Genomic DNA, 20488 nt, shown 5'->3' on the forward strand with positions numbered 1-20488 from the left:
GTAAGGCAGGAAGAGGGTCCTTAAATGCACACACACACACTCACGCACATGCACTCGTACACGATAGAGAGAGACGGAAAACTCGCCATTCGAGGGGCTCCGGGCGGTTTTCCGGGCGCACCCTGGCACTTACTGGCCCGATGAAGCCCAGCAGGCCGGTCCTGGTGAAGGGCTGGTCAGAAATGGGCGCGCCTCCTGCCGTGACTGGGACCGTCTGGCGGAGAGACAAGCCTGTGAAGTGGCCCCGTGTCTCCCGCCCACGCCGGGGCCTCAGAGACTGGGGGGGAGGGGGAGCTGAATGGGGCCAACCTACCCCTTTGCAGCCAAATGGGGGCTCCCTGCATCCCAAACACCCCCCCTTCCTGCCTCCAAAAGAAGGCTGACCCGCAAGGACAGAAGCACCTCGGGGGGGAGGGAAGAGGCCGGAGGCAGACGCCCATTCCACTTGCAGTGAAGCCCCCCGGCCTTCCCCACTCGTTACTTCTTGGGCCCGTCTGCCTCCCCCGCTCACTGCCCCGAAATGAGACGGCAGAAAGGGTCCCCAGGACTCCCAGGGCCCATAAGCCCGCCTCTCACCCGTCAGCCGCGTCCCATGGGGGCGGACAGAAACCTCCCCATTTGGAGTCGGGGCCCTTTCCCCCGCCAGCACGGTGGGATCCGAGGGCAGGGCAGCCCCAGCCTGGGCTGGGCGTCGGGGGCTTCCTGGAGGAGCTGGGCCTGGAAGGCCCTGGGCTCGGGCAGCAGCACGGGGGCTCTCGGCCCACAGAGGCTCTGAGGGGGCCCGGGGAAAATTGTGGCAGCCGTGCCAAGGGTGACGGGGAGTGAAGAGAGACCCAAGGCGAGGCTGGGACGGGGCCCGAGGGGAGCGGGGGTCTCCCGCGTACCTCAAAGACGTTCTTGGTGATTCCGACCAGGCCGTAGTAGGCGGCGCCAGTGGCTCCAGAGCAGACGCACACTTCTCCCACCTCGTCCGTCCGGCAGAGATAGGGGGGGCCTTCCACCTTCACCACACACACGCTGGCTGAAGGACAAGGAGAGCCCGAGTCGCCTCCTGCGGGCCGTGGGGCCCAGAGACGCCTCGGCCTTGGGCGAGATCAGCCACGTGGACTAAGCCCCCGCACGGCGCCGGTGAGCCGGTGCACAAGCACCGAGGACTGTTCCCGGGGAGGAGGCCGCCCCCGAGGAGCTCCTGGCCCAGGGGAGGAGGCCGCCCCGAGGAGCTCCTGGCCCAGGGGAGGAGGCCGCCCCGAGGAGCTCCTGGCCCAGGGGAGGAGGCCGCCCCGAGGAGCTCCTGGCCCAGGGGAGGAGGCCGCCCCGAGGAGCTCCTGGCCCAGGGGAGGAGGCCGCCCCGAGGAGCTCCTGGCCCAGGGGAGGAGGCCGCCCCCAGGAGCTCCTGGCCCAGGGGAGGAGGCCGCCCCGAGGAGCTCCTGGCCCAGGGGAGGAGGCCGCCCCCGAGGAGCTCCTGGCCCAGGGGAGGAGGCCGTCCCCGAGTGTTAGGATTACTAAGTGAGAACTCAGGTTGTCTGGATGGTGACAAGGTGAGAATTCAGGTTTTCTGGACAATTACAAGGTGAGAACTCAGGTTGACTTGATAGAGGGGGCAAGCTCATTGGCTGGGGTGGTTCTTCCCAGAAGCCCTTGCATTATCCCACGCCCATTCTCTGGGAGAATAAAAAGAGACAGCACTGGGCGCAGAGAGAAGATCGGCCTGGAGAAGGATAAGAGCTGGAGGAGATTCAGAGCCAGGATTCAAGAAGGAAGACTCTGAATTGCATCAGGCTTGACGGGGCTCTCTGCAGGAAGGGAAGTCACTTCTTTGGACAAGAGTTAACAGCAACTGCCTGGAGACAACGGTTCTCTACAGGAAGAAGAATCTGTCGGAGAGATTTGAGTAGAAGACACAGCAGATCTCCTCCCAGAGAGCGATCCAGCAGCTTCTAGAGACGACAGCTCGCTACAATTGGCGCCCAACGTGGGGCAAGGACTTTTGCTTATCCTGACAAGAGGAGCTAGACCAGACCTTCGCACCCAAGGAGCTCCTGGCCCAGGGGAGGAGGCCGCCCCGAGGAGCTCCTGGCCCAGGGGAGGAGGCCGCCCCGAGGAGCTCCTGGCCCAGGGGAGGAGGCCGCCCCGAGGAGCTCCTGGCCCAGGGGAGGAGGCCGCCCCCGAGGAGCTCCTGGCCCAGGGGAGGAGGCCGCCCCCAGGAGCTCCTGGCCCAGGGGAGGAGGCCGCCCCCGAGGAGCTCCTGGCCCAGGGGAGGAGGCCGCCCCCAGGAGCTCCTGGCCCAGGGGAGGAGGCCGCCCCCGAGGAGCTCCTGGCCCAGGGGAGGAGGCCGCCCCCAGGAGCTCCTGGCCCAGGGGAGGAGGCCGCCCCCGAGGAGCTCCTGGCCCAGGGGAGGAGGCCGCCCCCAGGGGCCACAAAAGTGTGGGCCAGAGTCCGAGGGAGGCGCCAGGAGGAGGAAAGCTGTGGCGGGAGGGAGGCCGGGAGGGAGGCCGGGAAGGACATCTTCCCGGAGGGAGCAAGACGCTGGGCCAGCCTGGGGACGGAGTGCCGGGTCGGCCCCACTCCGCTCTGCAGATCTTCCCCCCTCTGAGCCCCCTCTGAGCGTGCTCCCTCCCTTCGAAGCTTTTCAAAATTTTTGCTCATTTTAGATACAAAATGGGAAAAGAAAAGAGCACATTCCCACGTACACGGAGCATCGGGGGAGCCAACGTAAAACAACACATCTCCGTCTCAAGCCAAGCTCCTGACGAGCACCTCTGCCCGGCTCTTTTTTGCTTCCTTCCCAGGTTTTCTTTGGCTCTGTGCCGGGCAGCTGAGCCCATTACCCAAAGGACACCACAATTAGCCACGGGTATCCGCAAACACTCCCGCCGCGTGCACGCCAGGCCGTCCTCCACAGGCTCCGCCTGGGATGGCTTTCTCTGGAGGCGGCCAGCAGCCTCCCTCAGTCCGCCCCCGGTTTTCTAAGCAAAGTATCCTAACCCATCACATCCCGGCAGAGCCGGCCTGCCCCGCCCCCTTTTCTGTGTCCCTTCGGTTTGGCTTTCCTTGTACGAGGCCGTTTTAATTTAAAATTATCAAAATTATTCATCTGCCATTCAACAAGGCTCTGTTCGGGTGCAGTTCTCAGAGGGCCGAGCCCGCTGAGTCGCCTCCCTCCCCCCGGCTTCCTTGCGAGGTCTGACCTTTGGCCCGAACGTCCGCAGGCGTTTACAGTAGCTGTTTGCTGAGGCCAGGCCTGGGAAAGCCGGATTGAGATCACTGCCACGCAGCAGCGCCGAGCTCCCCGCTCCCAGGGGCGGCACCCCCCCCCAGCCTCGCTCGACAGCTCAGAGGCCCTTCTCACCTCCCGGCATCACCTGGCCGACATCTTGCACCGTCAACACCGACAGCTTTTCTTCCGTGTCCACTCGGATCACGCCGTAGCTGAGGCCGTTCATGGACAGCACGGCTTTGCCCGGGGGAGGGCCGCCCGAGTCCGGGGGCCTGGAAAACAAAGCCAAGGCAGCCGTGACCCCCGGGGGCTCTCTCCCGCCCTGCTCCCAGCCCGAGGAATCGCAGACAAGCAGGAGTCAGCAAAATCTTATGCTAAAGGAAGCGCTGAATCCTTTGGAAGAAAAGCAGCCAATTACGATCTGCCTGCAGAGGATCCACTGGATTCCCCTTCCGTGTTCCGTGACGTAGATGCCCCCTGGAGGTGGCGCCTCCGGCTGCGAGGGGCCCCCCAGGTTACCTGCGGATGGCGACGGTGAGCGCCTCCGAGGAGCTGGCGCAGGGGCAGATGACCTCGGGCCTCAACCCTCTGGACTGAAAGACATTGAGGAACGCATCACAGGACGATACTGACCCTGAGGGGAAGAAAGGACAAGACAAGGAGCGATGAAAGGGGGTGACCCGGGGCCGGCCGCTGACCTCCTGAAGACCCAAGCTCTGGTGGGCAGGGAGCCCCATCTCCCAGGCGGCCACTTCCGTGGAGTCCCCCCAGGATTTGGGAAGTGCTGGCCCCCGGGGATGGGACAGCCAACCCCGGGACCCCCCCCGAAGGCCAGCTCCCCTGCATTTTGTCATTGCTAGATCTCTCCCACAGAGCCGGGGGGGGGGGGGGCTCCTCCCGGCCACGACTCGCTCTCTGGCTACAGTCACACAAATGGGCTTCGCAGAACCCCTGGTCACAGAGGCTGACAAAGCTCAAAGCCGAGCAACTGTGGCGTAGAACTTCTTAAAAGACGTTTTCTTTTCCCCAATTAGACATAAAAACCCCTTTTTAGCCTTCATCTTCTAAGATCCGGGTTCCCAAATCTCTCCTTTCCTCCTCCTCCTTCGCCCTCATCCAGACCATCGGGGCTTTCCCAAGGTTCCCTCCGTCCAACCCAATGACGTCCAGATGCTTCGGCCGGCCCGCCCGTGGCCAGCGGTCCTGGCGCTGCCGCTTCCTCTCCGGGGCGGGTGACCCAGCTTCCACCCTCAGTCCTCGCTCTCCCCCTCAGAAGCTCTACTGAACGCCAGGGGCGCCCTGACTCCCCGGGGGGGGAGGGGCGTGACTCCCAGGGGGGGCCGTGACTCGGGGGGGGGGGGGCGTGACTCCCAGGGGGGGCTGTGACTCCCGGGGGGGGGGGCGTGACTCCCAGGGGGGGCCGTGACTCCCGGGGGGGGGCGTGACTCCCAGGGGGGGCTGTGACTCCCGGGGGGGGGGGCGTGACTCCCAGGGGGGGCTGTGACTCCTGGGGGGGGGGGCGTGACTCCCAGGGGGGGGCTGTGACTGGGGGGGGGCCGTGACTCCCGGGGGGGCCGTGACTCCCAGGGGGGGCTGTGACTCCCGGGGGGGGGGCGTGACTCCCAGGGGGGGCCGTGACTCCCGGGGGGGCCGTGACTCCCAGGGGGGGCTGTGACTCCCGGGGGGGGGGCGTGACTCCCAGGGGGGGGCCGTGACTCCCGGGGGGGCCGTGACTCCGGGGGGGGGGGGGCGTGACTCCCAGGGGGGGCTGTGACTCCCGGGGGGGGGCGTGACTCCCAGGGGGGCCTGACTCCTGGGGGGGGGGGCGTGACTCCCGGGGGGGGGCGTGACTCCCAGGGGGGCCGTGACTCCCGGGGGGGGGGCGTGACTCCCAGGGGGGGCTGTGACTCCCGGGGGGGGGGGGGCGTGACTCCCAGGGGGGGCCGTGACTCCCGGGGGGGGGGGGCGTGACTCCCAGGGGGGGCCGTGACTCCCGGGGGGGGGGGCGTGTGACTCCGGGGGGGGGCCGTGACTCCCGGGGGGGCCATGACTGGGGGGGGTGACTCCTGGGGTGCCCACATCTGAACGCCAGCGAGCCCCATTTTCCCCAAGCCTATTTCCCACAATCGCTCCCAAATCAAAGTTTCGAAGGCCAGACTCGCCCGTCCCTCCCGCCCACGCTCCCTCCAGGCTTTCCCCGACCCCCCTAACCCCAGATCCACGGAGTGACCGAGGCCCATGGGCCTTTCCCTCCGTTCTCCCTGGGAAGTTCAGGCGACCGCAAGGCAGACAAACCCCCCCTCGCCCCGGGGAGGCAGGCCCTTCGCTGCCCTTGTGCACCTGCCCCTTCTCCAGGATCATCGGGCGCCGCCCCCTCTGCCTTCCCCTCTCAGCGCTGGGCGCACAGCGGGCCCTTCAAAGGGCTTCCAGACACCCAACGCCTCTTCCCTCAGAGTAGCGTGGAGCAAAGTCCCCGGTGCCAGAGGCCGCCCCGCGAGGAGCCCGCGCCCCCTCACAGAGGCCACGCCCCCCCCCAGCTCGCCCCGCCCAGGAGAGGCGCCCAGAAGACGCGGCGGCCGCCCAGGCCTTCACTTACACGGATTCGCTCCGTCGGCCACGATCAGCATCCGCAGAGAGCTCAGGCTGACGTCCCTCTGATCTCGCTGGGCCAGGAGGGACCAGTGCATGTCTCGGGATTTGACTAACGCCACCCGGGCTGTGCGGGGGGACAGAGGGTCAGCAGACATGGGTCACGCGAAGGACCGCGGAGCACATGCACGCACGCACACACAATCACACACATGTACACACAGTCACACACACAATCACACACATGTACACACAGTCACGCGCACACACAATCACACACATGTACACAGTCACACACATGTACACACAGTCACGCACACACAATCACACACAGTCACACACACATGTACACACGCACACACACAATCACACACATGTACACACAGTCACACACACACAATCACACACACGTACACACAGTCACACACACACAATCACACACAGTCACGCACACACACAATCACACACATGTACACACAGTCATGCGCACACAATCACACACATGTACACAGTCCCACACACAATCACACGCATGTACACAGTCTCTCTCACACACAATCACACACATGTACACAGTCTCACACACAATCACACGCATGTACACACAGTCACGCACATGCACACACAATCACACACATGTACACACACAATCACACACATGTACACAGTCACGCACACACACGTACACAGTCACGCACACACAATCACACACATGTACACACAGTCACACACACAATCACACGCATGTACACAGTCTCTCTCACACACAATCACACACATGTACACAGTCTCACACACAATCACACGCATGTACACACCTTCACACACATGTACACACAGTCACGCACATGCACACACAGTCACACACATGTACACACACAATCACACACATGTACACAGTCACGCACACACGTACACAGTCACGCACACACAATCACACACATGTACACACAGTCACACACACAATCACACACATGTACACACAGTCACGCACACACACACAATCACACACATGTACACACAGTCACGCACACACACACAATCACACACATGTACACACAGTCACACAATCACACACACGTACACACAGTCACACACACACATGTACATACGCACACACACAATCACACACATGTACACACAGTCACACACACACAATCACACACACGTACACACAGTCACACACACACAATCACACACAGTCACGCACACACACAATCACACACATGTACACACAGTCATGCGCACACAATCACACACATGTACACAGTCTCACACACACAATCACACGCATGTACACACCTTCACACACAGTCACGCACATGCACACACAATCACACACATGTACACACACAATCACACACATGTACACAGTCACGCACATGTACACACACAATCACACACATGTACACAGTCACGCACACACAATCACACACATGTACACACAGTCACGCACACAAATCACACACATGTACACAGTCACGCACACATACAATCACACACATGTACACACAGTCACACACATGTACACACAATCACACACATGTACACACAGTCACGCACACACACGCCCCTCCAGGCAGCATCAAATTCAAGGCCTCAGCGCCCTCCCACGCACCGGTGGAGGACCCCCACTGCGAGCAGAATTGCAGAAAATGTTCAAGTGCAGAGCCGGGCAGACACAAGCGGGGCGGGGGCGGGGCTCCGCAGGGCGTCTCCTCTGGCTCCTGAGAGGCCTCCTGCGGTGCGAAGCTGGGGGGGGGGGGGATTACCTTTATAGGAGCACACCTTCTGGATCCACGACAGGGGGTTCACTTTCATGAGCGCGTAGGGAATACTGATCACGTGCATCCGGTTCATGACGCTCTGAAAAAGCCCAAGGCCCCAAAGGTTGATTACTTAGGGCCCGCCCCCGGGCGTGTGGGTCACAGCGCTGGCTTCCCACCCTCCCCGTGCGCCCCCAGCAGGGGCCGCGCTCACCGTCAGCACCCCGTGCCACAGGCCGGCATCCCTTTTGAAGTCCAGCACGTTGGTCAGCGTCTCGGCTGAAAGCGAACAGAGGGCGTTAAAAGCACGCGGCTCCCGGCCCCGCGAGCCCCGCGCACTTCCCCCAGCTCTGGGCCGTCTGGCCACGCCCTCGCCCCCCATCTAGCGCCTCTCGCTGCCCACGCCGGCTTCACTGGGAGCAGCTCTGCCAACAACCCTAAGCTCCAGCCCTGCGCTGTGCTGGGGAGACGGAAGCCAAGGACCGGGACAGCGGGCGCGAAGCCGGCCGAGAGCAGCCCCAGAGCTTCCTCGAAGGCCCCTGCGGCTCCCTTCGCCCGTGCCCTTCCTCGGGGCCTGCCCGCCCCTGGCCATGCGCCGCCCCTCGGCCTTTCCTTCCGGCCCCAGCTCCAGGCTGGTAGAGAGTAGGAGCTTAATAAACGTATGCTGACTTGGCCCTGTCCCAATTTAACCCAGGAACCGGACGAAGATGTGGGAGAGGCGTTTAGATTGGAGACGCCCACGCAGTCCGACGCCGCGCCACAGGGGAGAACGAGGCCGGGACAACAGCTCGAGGCCAGAAAACCGAGCCCCCGCTCTGAGGGCACGAGAGGCTCCCAAGAGTCCTGACTTTCCCCGACTGGCAAAGGGAGGAAAAAAGACAAGTCTGCCCTCCTGGCCTGGGAGGCCAGGGCCGCGCCACCCCCACGGGCTCCGGGCAGCCCGCTCCCTGCCGGCAGGGGTGTGAAGCCGGGGAGGAGACCCACTTGCTCTGCCTCGTTTCAGGGGCGACGTGGGGGGCGATTCCGGCTCCCCAGGCACTGGGCCCATTCCGGGCGCTGGCCGCGGACATTGGAGGGGCCCCAGATGTTAGGATTACTAGGTGAGAACTCAAGTTGTCTGGACAGTGACAAGGTGAGAATTCAGGTTGACTTGATAGAAGGAGCAAGCTCATTGGCTGAAGTGGTTCTTCCCAGAAGCCCTTGCATTATCCCACGCCCATTCTCTGGGAGGATAAAAGACACAACATTGGGCCTGGAGAGCAGATTGGACTGGAGAAGGACAAGAGTTAAAGAAGAGAAGACTCTGCACTACATCTGGCTTGACGCAGCTCTCTGCAGGAAGGGAAGTCGGCTCTCTGGACAAGAGTTAACAGCAACTGCCTGGAGACAACGGTTCACTACAGGAAGAAGAATCTGTCGGAGAGATTTGAGTAGAAGACACAGCAGATCTCTTCCCAGAGAGCGATCCAGCAGCTTCTGGAGACGACAGCTCGCTACAATTGGCGCCCAACGTGGGGCAAGGACTTTTGCTTATCCTGATAAGAGGAGCTAGACCAGACCTCCGCAATTTGGCGCCCGAACAGGGACTTGCAATTTGGTGCCCAGACACGGTCCTGATTCCAGTGGAAAAGCCTCCCATCCAGATCTCAGTCTCTCTGACCCAGAACCGTGAGTAACGAGGAAACTTTGTTAAAGATTAAGTGAGCGTGCTAATAGATAAATAAGGAACTTAACTTGTTAAGGGCTAAACCAGCAATCTCTTATAGTGAAATGGGGCAAACACCTTCTGTTCAAGGAAAATGTTTAGAGAGCATCATCAAGGTTATGAAAAGCCAAGGATTGATTATAATTTTAGAGGAGATTACTGAACTTTTAAGAACTGTGAAGGTCATATGTCCTTCTTTTTCTCTGGAAAAAGAATTGGATCCAGATGAGTGGAAATTAGTAGGAGAGCAATTAGGTGAACACTACAATTGCCTTTGTGACATTTTGCCCTTTGGTTCCAGACCAAACTCAGTTTCCAAAGATACAATTCATACCTACAATTTAATCCAAATGGCTTTAAAAAATGTTATTCTAAAGGAAGAGATGAAGGAGCAAAATGGGGAGGTGTCAACTAAACTAGGTGAAAAGGATGAATCAGATAACAATGAAGTTAAGTACAATTCTGAGCAACAGCAACAGGAGCACCTCTTCCTCTCCTCCTTCTTGCTCCACCCCTAAAGGGTTAATTGAGGGAGGAGATGGGAACCCCTTGGTTCTTAGAGGAAGAAAAGATAGATGTAGATAAAGGGAAGCTAGTGGGATATGAAATGAAAGAATTTCAAGCAAAAAATGGGCCTCGTTCAATTTCTGCAGAAGTATTTTATATCTACAACATAGTTCAATTAGCCTTAAACTATCAAGCAAGTTGTAGGAGAAGGAAAAGTTCTAAAAATGAACAGAGGAGGAAGTGTGAGGAAAAAAGGAAAGATCAAGATCTTTCCCTAGACCAAGAGGATTTAAATGAGGAATTATGGTATGATTCTCTTGAAGAAGCTTCAACCCTGCCTAGAGAACAGATTATTGACAGGCCCACATCAACCCCACCTTCAGAGATGGAGGAAGAAAGAGGGGAAGAGGCAGAAACACAAACAGAATTGCCTGTGAAGCAGCCTAAGCCTATGACAAGATTAGAAAAAGCATTGGTTAAAGCTAAGAGAGAAGGACAGGATATAAGTGATTTTATACATGCATATCCTGTGATTGAAAATACTGACTCTGTAGGTAAAAAAAGGAGAAGATATGCACCTTTAGATTTGAATAAAATTAAGGATTTGAAAAAAGGTTGTACCCTTTATGGGGCTACATCAGCTTATGTCAAAATGTTACTAGATGGTTTGTCTTATGAAGTCCTAACCCCGAATGATTGGAAATCCATAGCAAGGACATGTCTGGAACCTGGAGAAAATTTATTATGGCTTGCGGAATTTCATGAATTATGTAAAATTCAAGTCAGATGCAATTTGGAAATAGGAGTTAACACACAATTCACTTTTGAGCACTTAGCTGGTGAAGGTCAGTATGGAGAGAATTCGGAACAGATTAATTATACCATGACAATATATGAGCAAATTGCTAAGGCTGCAATAAAAGCTTGGGGTGTCCTTCCTGGACAGAAAGATCGCGGAGAGGCTTTCACTAAAATACAGCAAGGTCCCAATGAACCTTTTGCAGATTTTGTGGGACGTTTGCAAACTGCTGTCAAAAGAACTATTGGAGAAAATGCAGCTACAGAAATAATGACCAGACATCTGGCTAAGGAAAATGCCAATGAGATTTGCAAAAGAATTATATGGGGATTAGACAAAGATGCTCCTTTAGAGGAGATCATAAGACGCTGTGCTACAGTGGGAACAAATGCTTTTTACACCCGGACAATGATGAATGTGGAAAGACAGGGTCCCTCCTGGCAAGAGACTTCTAGAGAAACTCGGCGATGTTTTCAATGTGGAAAAATTGGACATCTAAGAGCTCAGTGTAGGTATGGAGATACAGAGAGAAGACAGGGTGAGAGAAGACCTAAAACCCCATGTCCAAAATGCAACAGAGGACTCCATTGGGCATCAGAGTGTAGAATAATTCAGAGAAATGGGATGAGGGGCCCAGGTCCAGGGCCCGAGGCAAAAAAGACTTGGGGCATGATGGCAGCTGATGTTACACCTAAAGAGCCTTTAGAAGGTCAGGACTCTGATTTAATTAACCAGAAGAAAAGCAATCACATTGCAGAAAGGGATTACCCAATCAGTCAGCCAAAAAGCAATCAGATTGCAAAAATGGATTACACTTGGGGAGAATACAGGCCTTTTAAACCAACAGGGCTGTGTCCAGTGCAAACAATTCCAATGTAATTGCCAGATGATGTGAAGAGATTTAGAAAGTGGTAAATAGAAGGAAATTAGATAGGTGAACTGCCTGGGAGAGAGGGTTTGCTTGTATTTCTTCAGCAGGAGAAGGAAGCAGATGGGTGCCAACGAGTCATATTCGCCTTGTCCATCAGAGAGAGACAGAAAAAGAGAAAGACCTCAAAATAAAGGAGAAGATCTAAGAAATATCTTACACTGAAAGAGCATGGCTGATAAGAAGACTGTTAAAGAACTTTAAAAACCAGCAGGAATCATTGGACTTCCTCACACAAGATGAGACTAATGGACAATGGACTTATGGACATTTATAAATTTTCAATTTATGATTATTTGATTATGTTATTTGTCATATACTTCTAGCATGTGTTATGTTACTATGTTACTATGTGCTTATGTAATTTATGTAATTATCTGTAATACTTCCCATATTGATGGATTTATGTTTCAAGGTCATGACTGTCCTATGTTCTAAATCAAAAGAAAGGGGGAGGATGTTAGGATTACTAGGTGAGAACTCAAGTTGTCTGGATAGTGACAAGGTGAGAATTCAGGTTGACTTGATAGAAGGAGCAAGCTCATTGGCTGGGGTGGTTCTTCCCAGAAGCCCTTGCATTATCCCACGCCCATTCTCTGGGAGGATAAAAGACACAACATTGGGCCTGGAGAGCAGATTGGACTGGAGAAGGACAAGAGTTAAAGAAGAGAAGACTCTGCATTGCATCAGGCTTGACGGGGCTCTCTGCAGGAAGGGAAGTCACTTCTCTGGACAAGAGTTAACAGCAACTACCTGGAGACAACGGTTCCAGGAAGAAGAATCTGTCTGAAAGATTTGAGTAGACACAGCAGATCTCCTCCCAGAGAGCGATCCAGCAGCTTCTGGAGACGACAGCTCGCTACAATTGGCGCCCAACGTGGGGCAAGGACTTTTGCTTATCCTGACAAGAGGAGCTAGACCAGACCTTTGCACCCAGCCTCCCTGGTAGCCGAGCCAGGCGGGCCCCGGAGCGCCCCTGCTGCCGACGACGACGCCCCCAAGCAGCAGACTTACCCTCGGAGTAGCTGCAGGCTTGGCTTAAGGCGTGGCACTGGGCCAGCGCGGAGGCGTGCGATACGGTGATTCCCACGGCGCTGCCTTCCTTGCTTGTCTTGTACTGGAAAGGAAGGTCGGAAACGGGCCGTGAGCCGGCGCCGGGTCCGGAGACGAGGCCTGGCCTAGAACCAGGAGCCGCCATGCTCGCCCGCTAACGGGCGCGTCCGCAGAGCAACCGGTCCCTCTGGAGGTGGGACTGCACGGGCACCACGCCGGACTGGGGCATCTAAGGAGGGGAGATGCCCAAGATCCGCAGGCCCCCCCTCCCCTTGCCTTGCTGGCGCACGGGCCACAGCGGCGCTCACCTCGATGTACGCGGTCTCGGCGCCCGCCTCCCGCACCGGGGGGTGCCAGTCCTTGGGCGGTTTCGCCAAATGCTTCCCGTCGATCACGAACCAGACGAGGCGAGGCCAGCCTTCAAGAAAGCACAAAGGGGGTGATGGGGAAAGTGGGAAGAGACGCTCGTGGGCAGCCCCCTGAGGACCCCGCCCCAGGGCGGGGGGCTCCCGAGCAGCGAGCTCCTACCTTTGAACGTGGCCACTTCTCCCGTGGGTGCCTTGGGCAGCCCCTTCTGACAGGCGTCCGTGGTCAGGGCCAGCATCACCCCACAGCTGCCCAAGAGAAAGCCGATCTGCTGGCTCCCGGCATCCTAAGACAAGGCTTTGGTCAGCTTGAAGACGGCCGACCGAGCGGACAGACGCGGGGTGACCGTCCCCAGCAAGGGCCCCCGATGTGGGGCTCTCAGACCGCCACGGCTCTCTTAGCTCCCTTACAAGACGGGAGGAGCTCAGACAACGGGGGACCATGCAGGCTCCCCTCAGAAAAAAGGATCCCAAGGGAGAGGGGGGGAGCCAGGCCAGCATCCGGACACTGTAGGGCGGGAAAATGCACCCCAGAGGAGGAAGGGGAGGACCGCCGGACCCTGACCACGTCCAGAGTTGCCAGGAGGAACCGTCCGTGGCAGCGCCGCCGCCCCTGCGGTCTCCCCAGGCCCTCTGGAGATCTCGTGGCCCCCCCGGGGTGGGGAGGGCCGGCCGGCCAGAGCAAGGTGCCCCCAGGAGGGGCTCGGGGGGGCATCCAGCTTACCTTTCTCGTTAAGGGCACTTCTATTGGCACAGGGATAAGTTCTGCCAGGAGGCACCCATAGAACGCCACCATGAACATCACGGGGTCGCTGTTCGGGAAGACGAGAGCCACCTGGGAGGGAGGGCACGGGCGGGAGGTGAGAACGGCTTCCGGTTCTCAAAGGAGAACAAAAGCCCCCCAGCAACAGGGACTCCCCAGTGGCTCCCCCCCACAGACAACCACGCTGTCTCTCCTCTGTCTCTGTGTCTCTCTCCATCTCCATCCTCCCCCCCCGTCTCTGTGTCTCTCTCCATCTCCATCCCCCCCGTCTCTGTGTCTCTCTCCATCTCCCTCCCCCTGTCTCTGTGTCTCTCTCCATCTCCACCCCCCCGTCTCTGTGTCTCTCTCCATCTCCACCCCCCCCGTCTCTGTGTCTCTCTCCATCTCCCTCCCCCTGTCTCTGTGTCTCTCTCCATCTCCATCCCCCCCTGTCTCTGTGTCTCTCTCCATCTCCATCCCCCCCTGTCTCTGTGTCTCTCTCCATCTCCACCCCCCCCGTCTCTGTGTCTCTCTCCATCTCCACCCCCCCGTCTGTGTCTCTCTCCATCTCCACCCCCCTGTCTCTGTGTCTCTCTCCATCTCCACCCCCCCGTCTCTGTGTCTCTCTCCATCTCCACCCCCCCGTCTCTGTGTCTCTCTCCATCTCCCTCCCCCTGTCTCTGTGTCTCTCTCCATCTCCATCCCCCCCCGTCTCTGTGTCTCTCTCCATCTCCATCCCCCCCGTCTCTGTGTCTCTCTCCATCTCCCTCCCCCCCGTCTCTGTGTCTCTCTCCATCTCCATCCCCCCCCGTCTCTGTGTCTCTCTCCATCTCCCTCCCCCCCGTCTCTGTGTCTCTCTCCATCTCCCTCCCCCTGTCTCTGTGTCTCTCTCCATCTCCACCCCCCCGTCTCTGTGTCTCTCTCCATCTCCCCCCCCCGTCTCTGTGTCTCTCTCCATCTCCATCCCCCCTGTCTCTGTGTCTCTCTCCATCTCCATCCCCCCCCGTCTCTGTGTCTCTCTCCATCTCCATCCCCCCCCGTCTCTGTGTCTCTCTCCATCCCCCCCCGTCTGTGTCTCTCTCCACCCCCCCCCCGTCTCTGTGTCTCCCCCCCCCCCCCCCGGCCTCCCCGGCCCTCAGGGACTCACCCGGTCTCCAGGTTTCAGCAGCGGCTCGTTGCGGCTGCTGAGCTTGTTGAGGAGGGTGTACGCCAGCTTCACGCTGCGACTCCAAAGTTTGCCTAAGGTCAGAAGGAAAACAAAGCGCCCGGGACCAAGGTCAGAGGTGAGGAGCCGTCACCGGGCCAAAGGGGGAGCCGAGGACTGGCCGCGCCCCCGGCCTGGTCCCGGAAACGACGCTCCCGAGAGGCCGCAGCTCCCCCTTTGCCTCTGCCCCAAGCACGAGAGGGCGTCCCCGCCGGCCCCCTCGGGTCCCCCTCTCCAAGGGGAGGGAGGGGCCGGGAGGCCGCCCCTGCCTGCGGACTCACCGTAGGTCAGGGTGTAGACGGCTTTCCCGGTCGTGTCCAGGGCCGTGAGACAAGGGGCCTTGGGCTGCGTGGTGCCCCAGCGCTGCAGGGCCGCCAGGAGGGACGGAGGCCAGTTGGGGAGCACGGCGAGAGGCTCTCCCTGGAGCACGGCCGCGGGGCCGCCCTCGGGCTTCGGCTGGTTGGGGTCCGGCTGGTGCACTGCGGAGACGGGGGCGCCCTTCAGCGGCTCCCTCCCTCGCCGCCATTCCCCTGACGGCCCTCAGAGAGCCTCCCTCGAGGACCTGAGCGCCCAGCTCGGGGGGCGCTCTCTCGGCCCCCCCTCGGGAACAGGGTCCATTTCTTTAGGGACTTTGCCCACACCGAGCGCCCCCTCCAACGGCCTGCTCGAAGTGAGCCGCCAAGGGCCCCAAAGGCCGTGCCACACCCGAGGGCGCAGGGGGAGGGGCAAACCTCGGCCTGGGGAGTGCCAGCGGGCCAGGTTCGGGGACAGAAGGGAGGCCCCTCCCCGGGCACCGAGGCGCGCGCTCACCTTCCAAGAGCTCTTCGAAGTCGTCCACAAAGAACTCCTTCAGGGGAGGCCGCTTGGGCCTCTTCAGGGTGTTCAGGAGCTGCTGGATCTTGGAGGACACCCTGCTGCTGACGGGCACACCTGTGGGCATGAGGGCGTGGACAGGGGCGGAGGCTCCAGAGAGGCTCTCCACGAGGGCACTGCCCACCCCACCCCTCCCTGGGCCCCGGGAGGACTTCTCTCCCCACCGTGCCAGCTGCTGAGGGGCAGTTTGCCCCACAGGGCTCACGGTCTCCCACCCCGACGAGCTCGGGCGGCGCCCCCCCATGCCCGTAGAAGGGCGCCTCACACAGGCTGGTGCCGGGCTTGCGAGGCCCAGGATGACTCGCACGCTCTGCCGGCTGCGTACAGCTGTGGCCAAGCCTCGGCACCGGGGCCGTCGGGTCCGGGCGGCTCACCAAGGGCGCGGCCACAAGAGTGAGCACCCCCCCCCCCGCTCCTCCCCGATCCCCCACTGCCCCCCCCCACTTGCCATCAGCTGTTTCCAAAATGCTGCTGCTGTAGCCTCGGGGGATCCCTCTCACGGAGGCCACCTGGGGGCGCTCATGGGGGTGCTGCCCTACAAGGCCGGTGGTCACGTCGGGAGGGGCGGGATGGTTATCTGTGGGGGGACAAGAAAGGCGCTGCCCACAAGGTTCTCTGGGTGGGGCGGCTGCGTGGATGGAGGCCGCAGGAGCAGAGACGGCTGCCCGGGAAGAGGGACCGCGCCGTGGGGGGCCCCGAGAGCTCGGCCGGCCGCCGTCACAGAGGGGGGCGCCTGGTCTCCGCCGTGGGTCCCCGCCGCCCCGGCAAGCACCGAGAGCCACGGACGAGGCCACGGACGACAGCAAAGGCCGGCGCGCCCCGACGAGTTGGGGGCTTGGGGGGTCCACGCCTCCCTGCCTCGGACCGGAGGTTCCACCGTCTCCATGGCGCCAAGAGACCGGACTGAAAAGCGGCGCCCTGCGGCCGAGCTGGGGAAGCGCCTTCTCCCTCCGACCCCTGGGCCTCCCTCCCCAGAGGCGGCCTTCCAGCTCCTGGTCAGGGTGACCAGTCCTGCTTGACCTCTCGCCTCCTGCCCCTGCCCTGCCCCCACTATCTCTGCTCGATCCCAGCGGCCTCGGGGAAGCTGCTCCAGGGCGGAGCAGGAGCCGAGAAGGTCGGTGTCTACCCGGGTCAGGGACGCGGGGGCTCTTGGCCAAGAGCAGGTGAACCGGAGGCCCGCCCGGGCGCCACTTCCCCGGGCCAGCTCACGCTGCCTCTGGAGCCCCCTCACTGGTGCTAGTTGGGCCCCGGCGAGCCCCTCGTGCCAAACATCCGTGACGGGTATTTTAAAGCTCTGAAGATCCATGGGAAGAAGGGCAATGGTCACTACACGCCAGCCAGAGAAGGCCGCTGGGAGACAGCGGGCTCATCGCCCCCCGTGCCCGGGGTTAACCCCCATGGCCACCTGGGGCCGGGCCAGTTGGACAAAGGAGCTCAGAAAGGTCAGACTTCCCTGCGCCGGCGGCTGCCGAGGGGCCCCTCCGAGAAAGGCTGAGGAGCTGGGCCCCCATGACACCAGCCCCTGGGGAACGCCCTCTAGGCCAGGGGGTGAAGCCCCCTGGGAGCCGTGGGGCTCGGGGCCAAGGGCTGGCCCAGAAGCCGGCTGCTTCCCTTTCACGGTTCCGGGCCCGTTGGCTGTCCCCCGCCAAGTCCCAGCATGCCTCGGTCCGAGCTAGAGGGGTGCGTGGACCCAGAGTCTGCACGCCCGAGTGGGGGCTGCGAAGGAGGCCGAGCCCTGGCCGCTCCAGAAACAGGTCCACAAGACGAGCCCAGCCCCCCATGGCGCCCCCGGCCCGAGAACTCTTCTGAAGAGGCCAGGGACCAGGCCCAGGCTGGCCGGCCCTTCGGCAACATTCCCCGGCACCGGCAGAGCTGCTTCCTGAAGGACGGGCACCCGACGGGGGGCAACTGGGGGGGAGGGGGCGGCTCCTGGCAACAGAAGGCCGCTCCCTCTGGAACAGGCGCGTTCTGTGAAGTCCGGGCCAGGAAAGCCGCGGACGGAGAGCGCGGCCCCCGCCAAACTCCCCCGGCTACCCCTGCCCACCAGGGAACAGCGCCCGCTCCACAGTTACCAAGCCCGCTCGCATTTCCCATTAAGCAAAGATCCGGAAGGGGGCACCCGTGCCCGTGGACTGGCCGTGCTCCTGGGACCTTAGTGCTCGGGTCTCTCCCGGCTTCCTCCCCGCTTCTTGCCAGGGGCACCTCAAGCAGCCCCGTCTCTCCTCGGCCCCATTAAGAGAAGGCCCGGCTCCGCCGGCTCGACAGGCCCCAAGAGTGTGCGAAGTCTGAGATTCCGAGGAAACCCCCCGTGATTCCCGGCAGTTCTGCGGCCCCGCGCCGGGCTCACTGCCGCCCGCGCCGCGTCTGCCCGGAGCTAAGCGCTAGAGGGAGCAATGGCGGAACAAGCCGGGGTGCGCAGGCGGTCGGACTCGGTCCCACCAAACCACCAAGAGGAGAAGCCGGAGAGCCAGGGGAGCGTGCAGGGAGAGCGGGAGCAGGAGCCATGAGCAGGATGACAATGGACATGAAGCAGCACAAGGGATGCAATGACCACCTGGGGACACCCAGACACAGGCCGCTGCTGCCAGGGGCCAGGGAGGGTCTCGGGACACGGGCCAGGGCAGTCCTAAGGGAAGGCCTCTCTAACCTTATCCCTCCCTGAGACAAGGACAGGCTGCCCTGCTAAAAGGCCCCGACCGCAGCCAGCGTTAGCTCGGCCCTGGCCCGCTGCCCCGGGGCCGCTGCCCGGACGTCGCCCTCCAAGAGCAGAGGGTGGCAGGGGGGCGGCAGCAGCCTTGGCTTAGAGCCCATCGATCCATAAGGGGGGCATTCACAGAACCCCAGGAGCCTATGGTCCAAAGGGAGCGTCCACCTCTCCTGTGGGGCACTGGGATGTCATCCTGAGCTGAGATCGGGTCCTGAAGGCCAAGGTCTCATAGCTATGTGGGCACTGGGGACTGCGCCTCTGCACTTGCTGAGGACTTTGGGCAGATGGGGTCGCCCGAAAGATGGACTCTGCCTGCCTGTGGGGGGGCCCTGAAACAGTAGGCTCTGCCTGCCTTTGGAGGTGCCCCTGAAACAATGGGCTCTGGGTGCCCTGAAAAAATGTACTCTGCCTTTGGGGGGCCCTGAAACAATGGGCACTGCCTGCCTTTGGGGGGCCCTGAAACAATGGGCGCTGCCTGCCTTTGGGGGGCCCTGAAACAATGGGCGCTGCCTGCCTTTGGGGGGCCCTGAAACAATGGGCACTGCCTGCCTTTGGGGGGCCCTGAAACAATGGGCGCTGCCTGCCTTTGGGGGGCCCTGAAACAATGGGCACTGCCTGCCTTTGGGGGGCCCTGAAACAATGGGCGCTGCCTGCCTTTGGGGGGCCCTGAAACAATGGGCGCTGCCTGCCTTTGGGGGGCCCTGAAACAATGGGCACTGCCTGCCTTTGGGGGGCCCTGAAACAATGGGCACTGCCTGCCTTTGGGGGGCCCTGAAACAATGGGCACTGCCTGCCTATGGGGGGCCCTGAAACAATGGGCACTGCCTGCCTATGGGGGGCCCTGAAACAATGGGCACTGCCCACCTAGGGGCACCTAGCTCTCTGGGGACTCCCGCTGTGATGGGTGTCCAGAGGCGGTTATTGTACTGACCTAGCTGAGCGTGGGCCATGAGATCTGCAAGCACTGTGGCGGCGGCGGCGGCGGCGGGAGCCGTATTGGAAGCGGCAGCAGGTTTCCCTCCCGGGTGGGATGAAGTGGAGGATGCGGAGGATGAGGTGGAGGAGCCCTGAATGACCCGATGAAGCCAGGGTTCTACGCTGGAATGGCTCTGGAACGGAGCGGAAGCGAGTCGCCCTTGCCGCCGGAGCGAGCCCTCGTCTTCTGAGGCCGAGGAGGTGTCTGTGATGGAGACAACCGGACAGGCAGGTCACGGGGTGCGAGCCGAGGCGCCGGCCGCGCCGTGCCCCCCGGGGGCCGCCATGTCCGGGCAGCCCCTCGAAGGGCGATGTAGCCGGCAGCGAAACTAGCTTGGAGCGGCCCCGCCGTCATGAGGGCGCAGGGGACGTCCCGCCATCTCCCCGAGGGGCTCTGCAGAACGACCCGCTTCCCTCTTTTGACTTGGGAGTTCGACCGTGAAGACGCCGAGTCTGTGAGACCCCGAGGCCGCCGGCGAGCCCCACAAGGACCCTGCCCTGGCCGCGACTCTGAAAGCCAGCTTTGGAGAGGCTCTGGAACTTCTAACGGCGGAACAGTGCGGTCCGTCACAGGGAGATCGTTCATCACAATGGCGCAAGCCAGAAGCCGGGCCGCAGACCCTCGGCCCCAAACCGCTCAAGAGCGTCCAGACCAGAACGGGGCCCTGGAGCTCCATCCGCCACAGGAAGCAGAGGGGCCAAAGACCCTGAAAAGTGCCCTTCTTACAGGGGCACCAGCGGGCGACTCTCCCCAGTAGTGCCCGTGGAGGCCCCTCGCACACGGGCTGGATGAGAAGCCGGGCAAACCCGACGAGTGACCCGTGGACCCGGAGTTCCTGCTTTGCCGCCCATGGGAGAGCCGGGCAGAGCGGCACGCCAGGTGGCCGCCAGTCTCCCCGCTCCGAGCCACCGGCCCCATGGCCCAGGCTCCCCAAGAAGCTGAGCCCTGCCATGCCCTGACGTGACCCTTGTTCCCCGGAACACCAGTTTAAAAACAGATCCCGAAGGAGGCTTCTCCTTCCAAGCCCAAATCTCCTCGACCCGGGGCCAGCAAGGGC

General features: G+C 61.0%; 1 protein-coding gene across 3 annotated transcripts in view; it reads right to left on the reverse strand.

Annotated features, from left to right (window-relative positions):
* DIP2A (disco interacting protein 2 homolog A) overlaps positions 1–20488 on the reverse strand; it is a 55978-nt gene that overhangs the window by 16705 nt on the left and 18785 nt on the right. For 2 of the 3 annotated variants that reach the window (XM_074264472.1, XM_074264471.1), the window contains exons 5-20: positions 19387–19635; positions 16197–16325; positions 15686–15805; positions 15157–15354; positions 14819–14910; positions 13654–13764; positions 13093–13216; positions 12873–12982; positions 12526–12628; positions 7787–7851; positions 7579–7672; positions 5814–5933; positions 3737–3851; positions 3350–3489; positions 885–1021; positions 134–214 (exon numbers count right to left, since the gene is read on the reverse strand). In XM_074264472.1, coding sequence (XP_074120573.1) covers positions 134–214; positions 885–1021; positions 3350–3489; positions 3737–3851; positions 5814–5933; positions 7579–7672; positions 7787–7851; positions 12526–12628; positions 12873–12982; positions 13093–13216; positions 13654–13764; positions 14819–14910; positions 15157–15354; positions 15686–15805; positions 16197–16325; positions 19387–19635 — 1988 coding nt within the window. The remainder of the gene's footprint in view (positions 1–133; positions 215–884; positions 1022–3349; positions 3490–3736; positions 3852–5813; positions 5934–7578; positions 7673–7786; positions 7852–12525; positions 12629–12872; positions 12983–13092; positions 13217–13653; positions 13765–14818; positions 14911–15156; positions 15355–15685; positions 15806–16196; positions 16326–19386; positions 19636–20488) is intronic. The other variant, XM_074264473.1, reaches the window with a different exon arrangement.

Source organism: Sminthopsis crassicaudata, chromosome 4 (genome assembly GCF_048593235.1).
Source record: "Sminthopsis crassicaudata isolate SCR6 chromosome 4, ASM4859323v1, whole genome shotgun sequence".
NCBI lineage: Eukaryota > Metazoa > Chordata > Mammalia > Dasyuromorphia > Dasyuridae > Sminthopsis > Sminthopsis crassicaudata.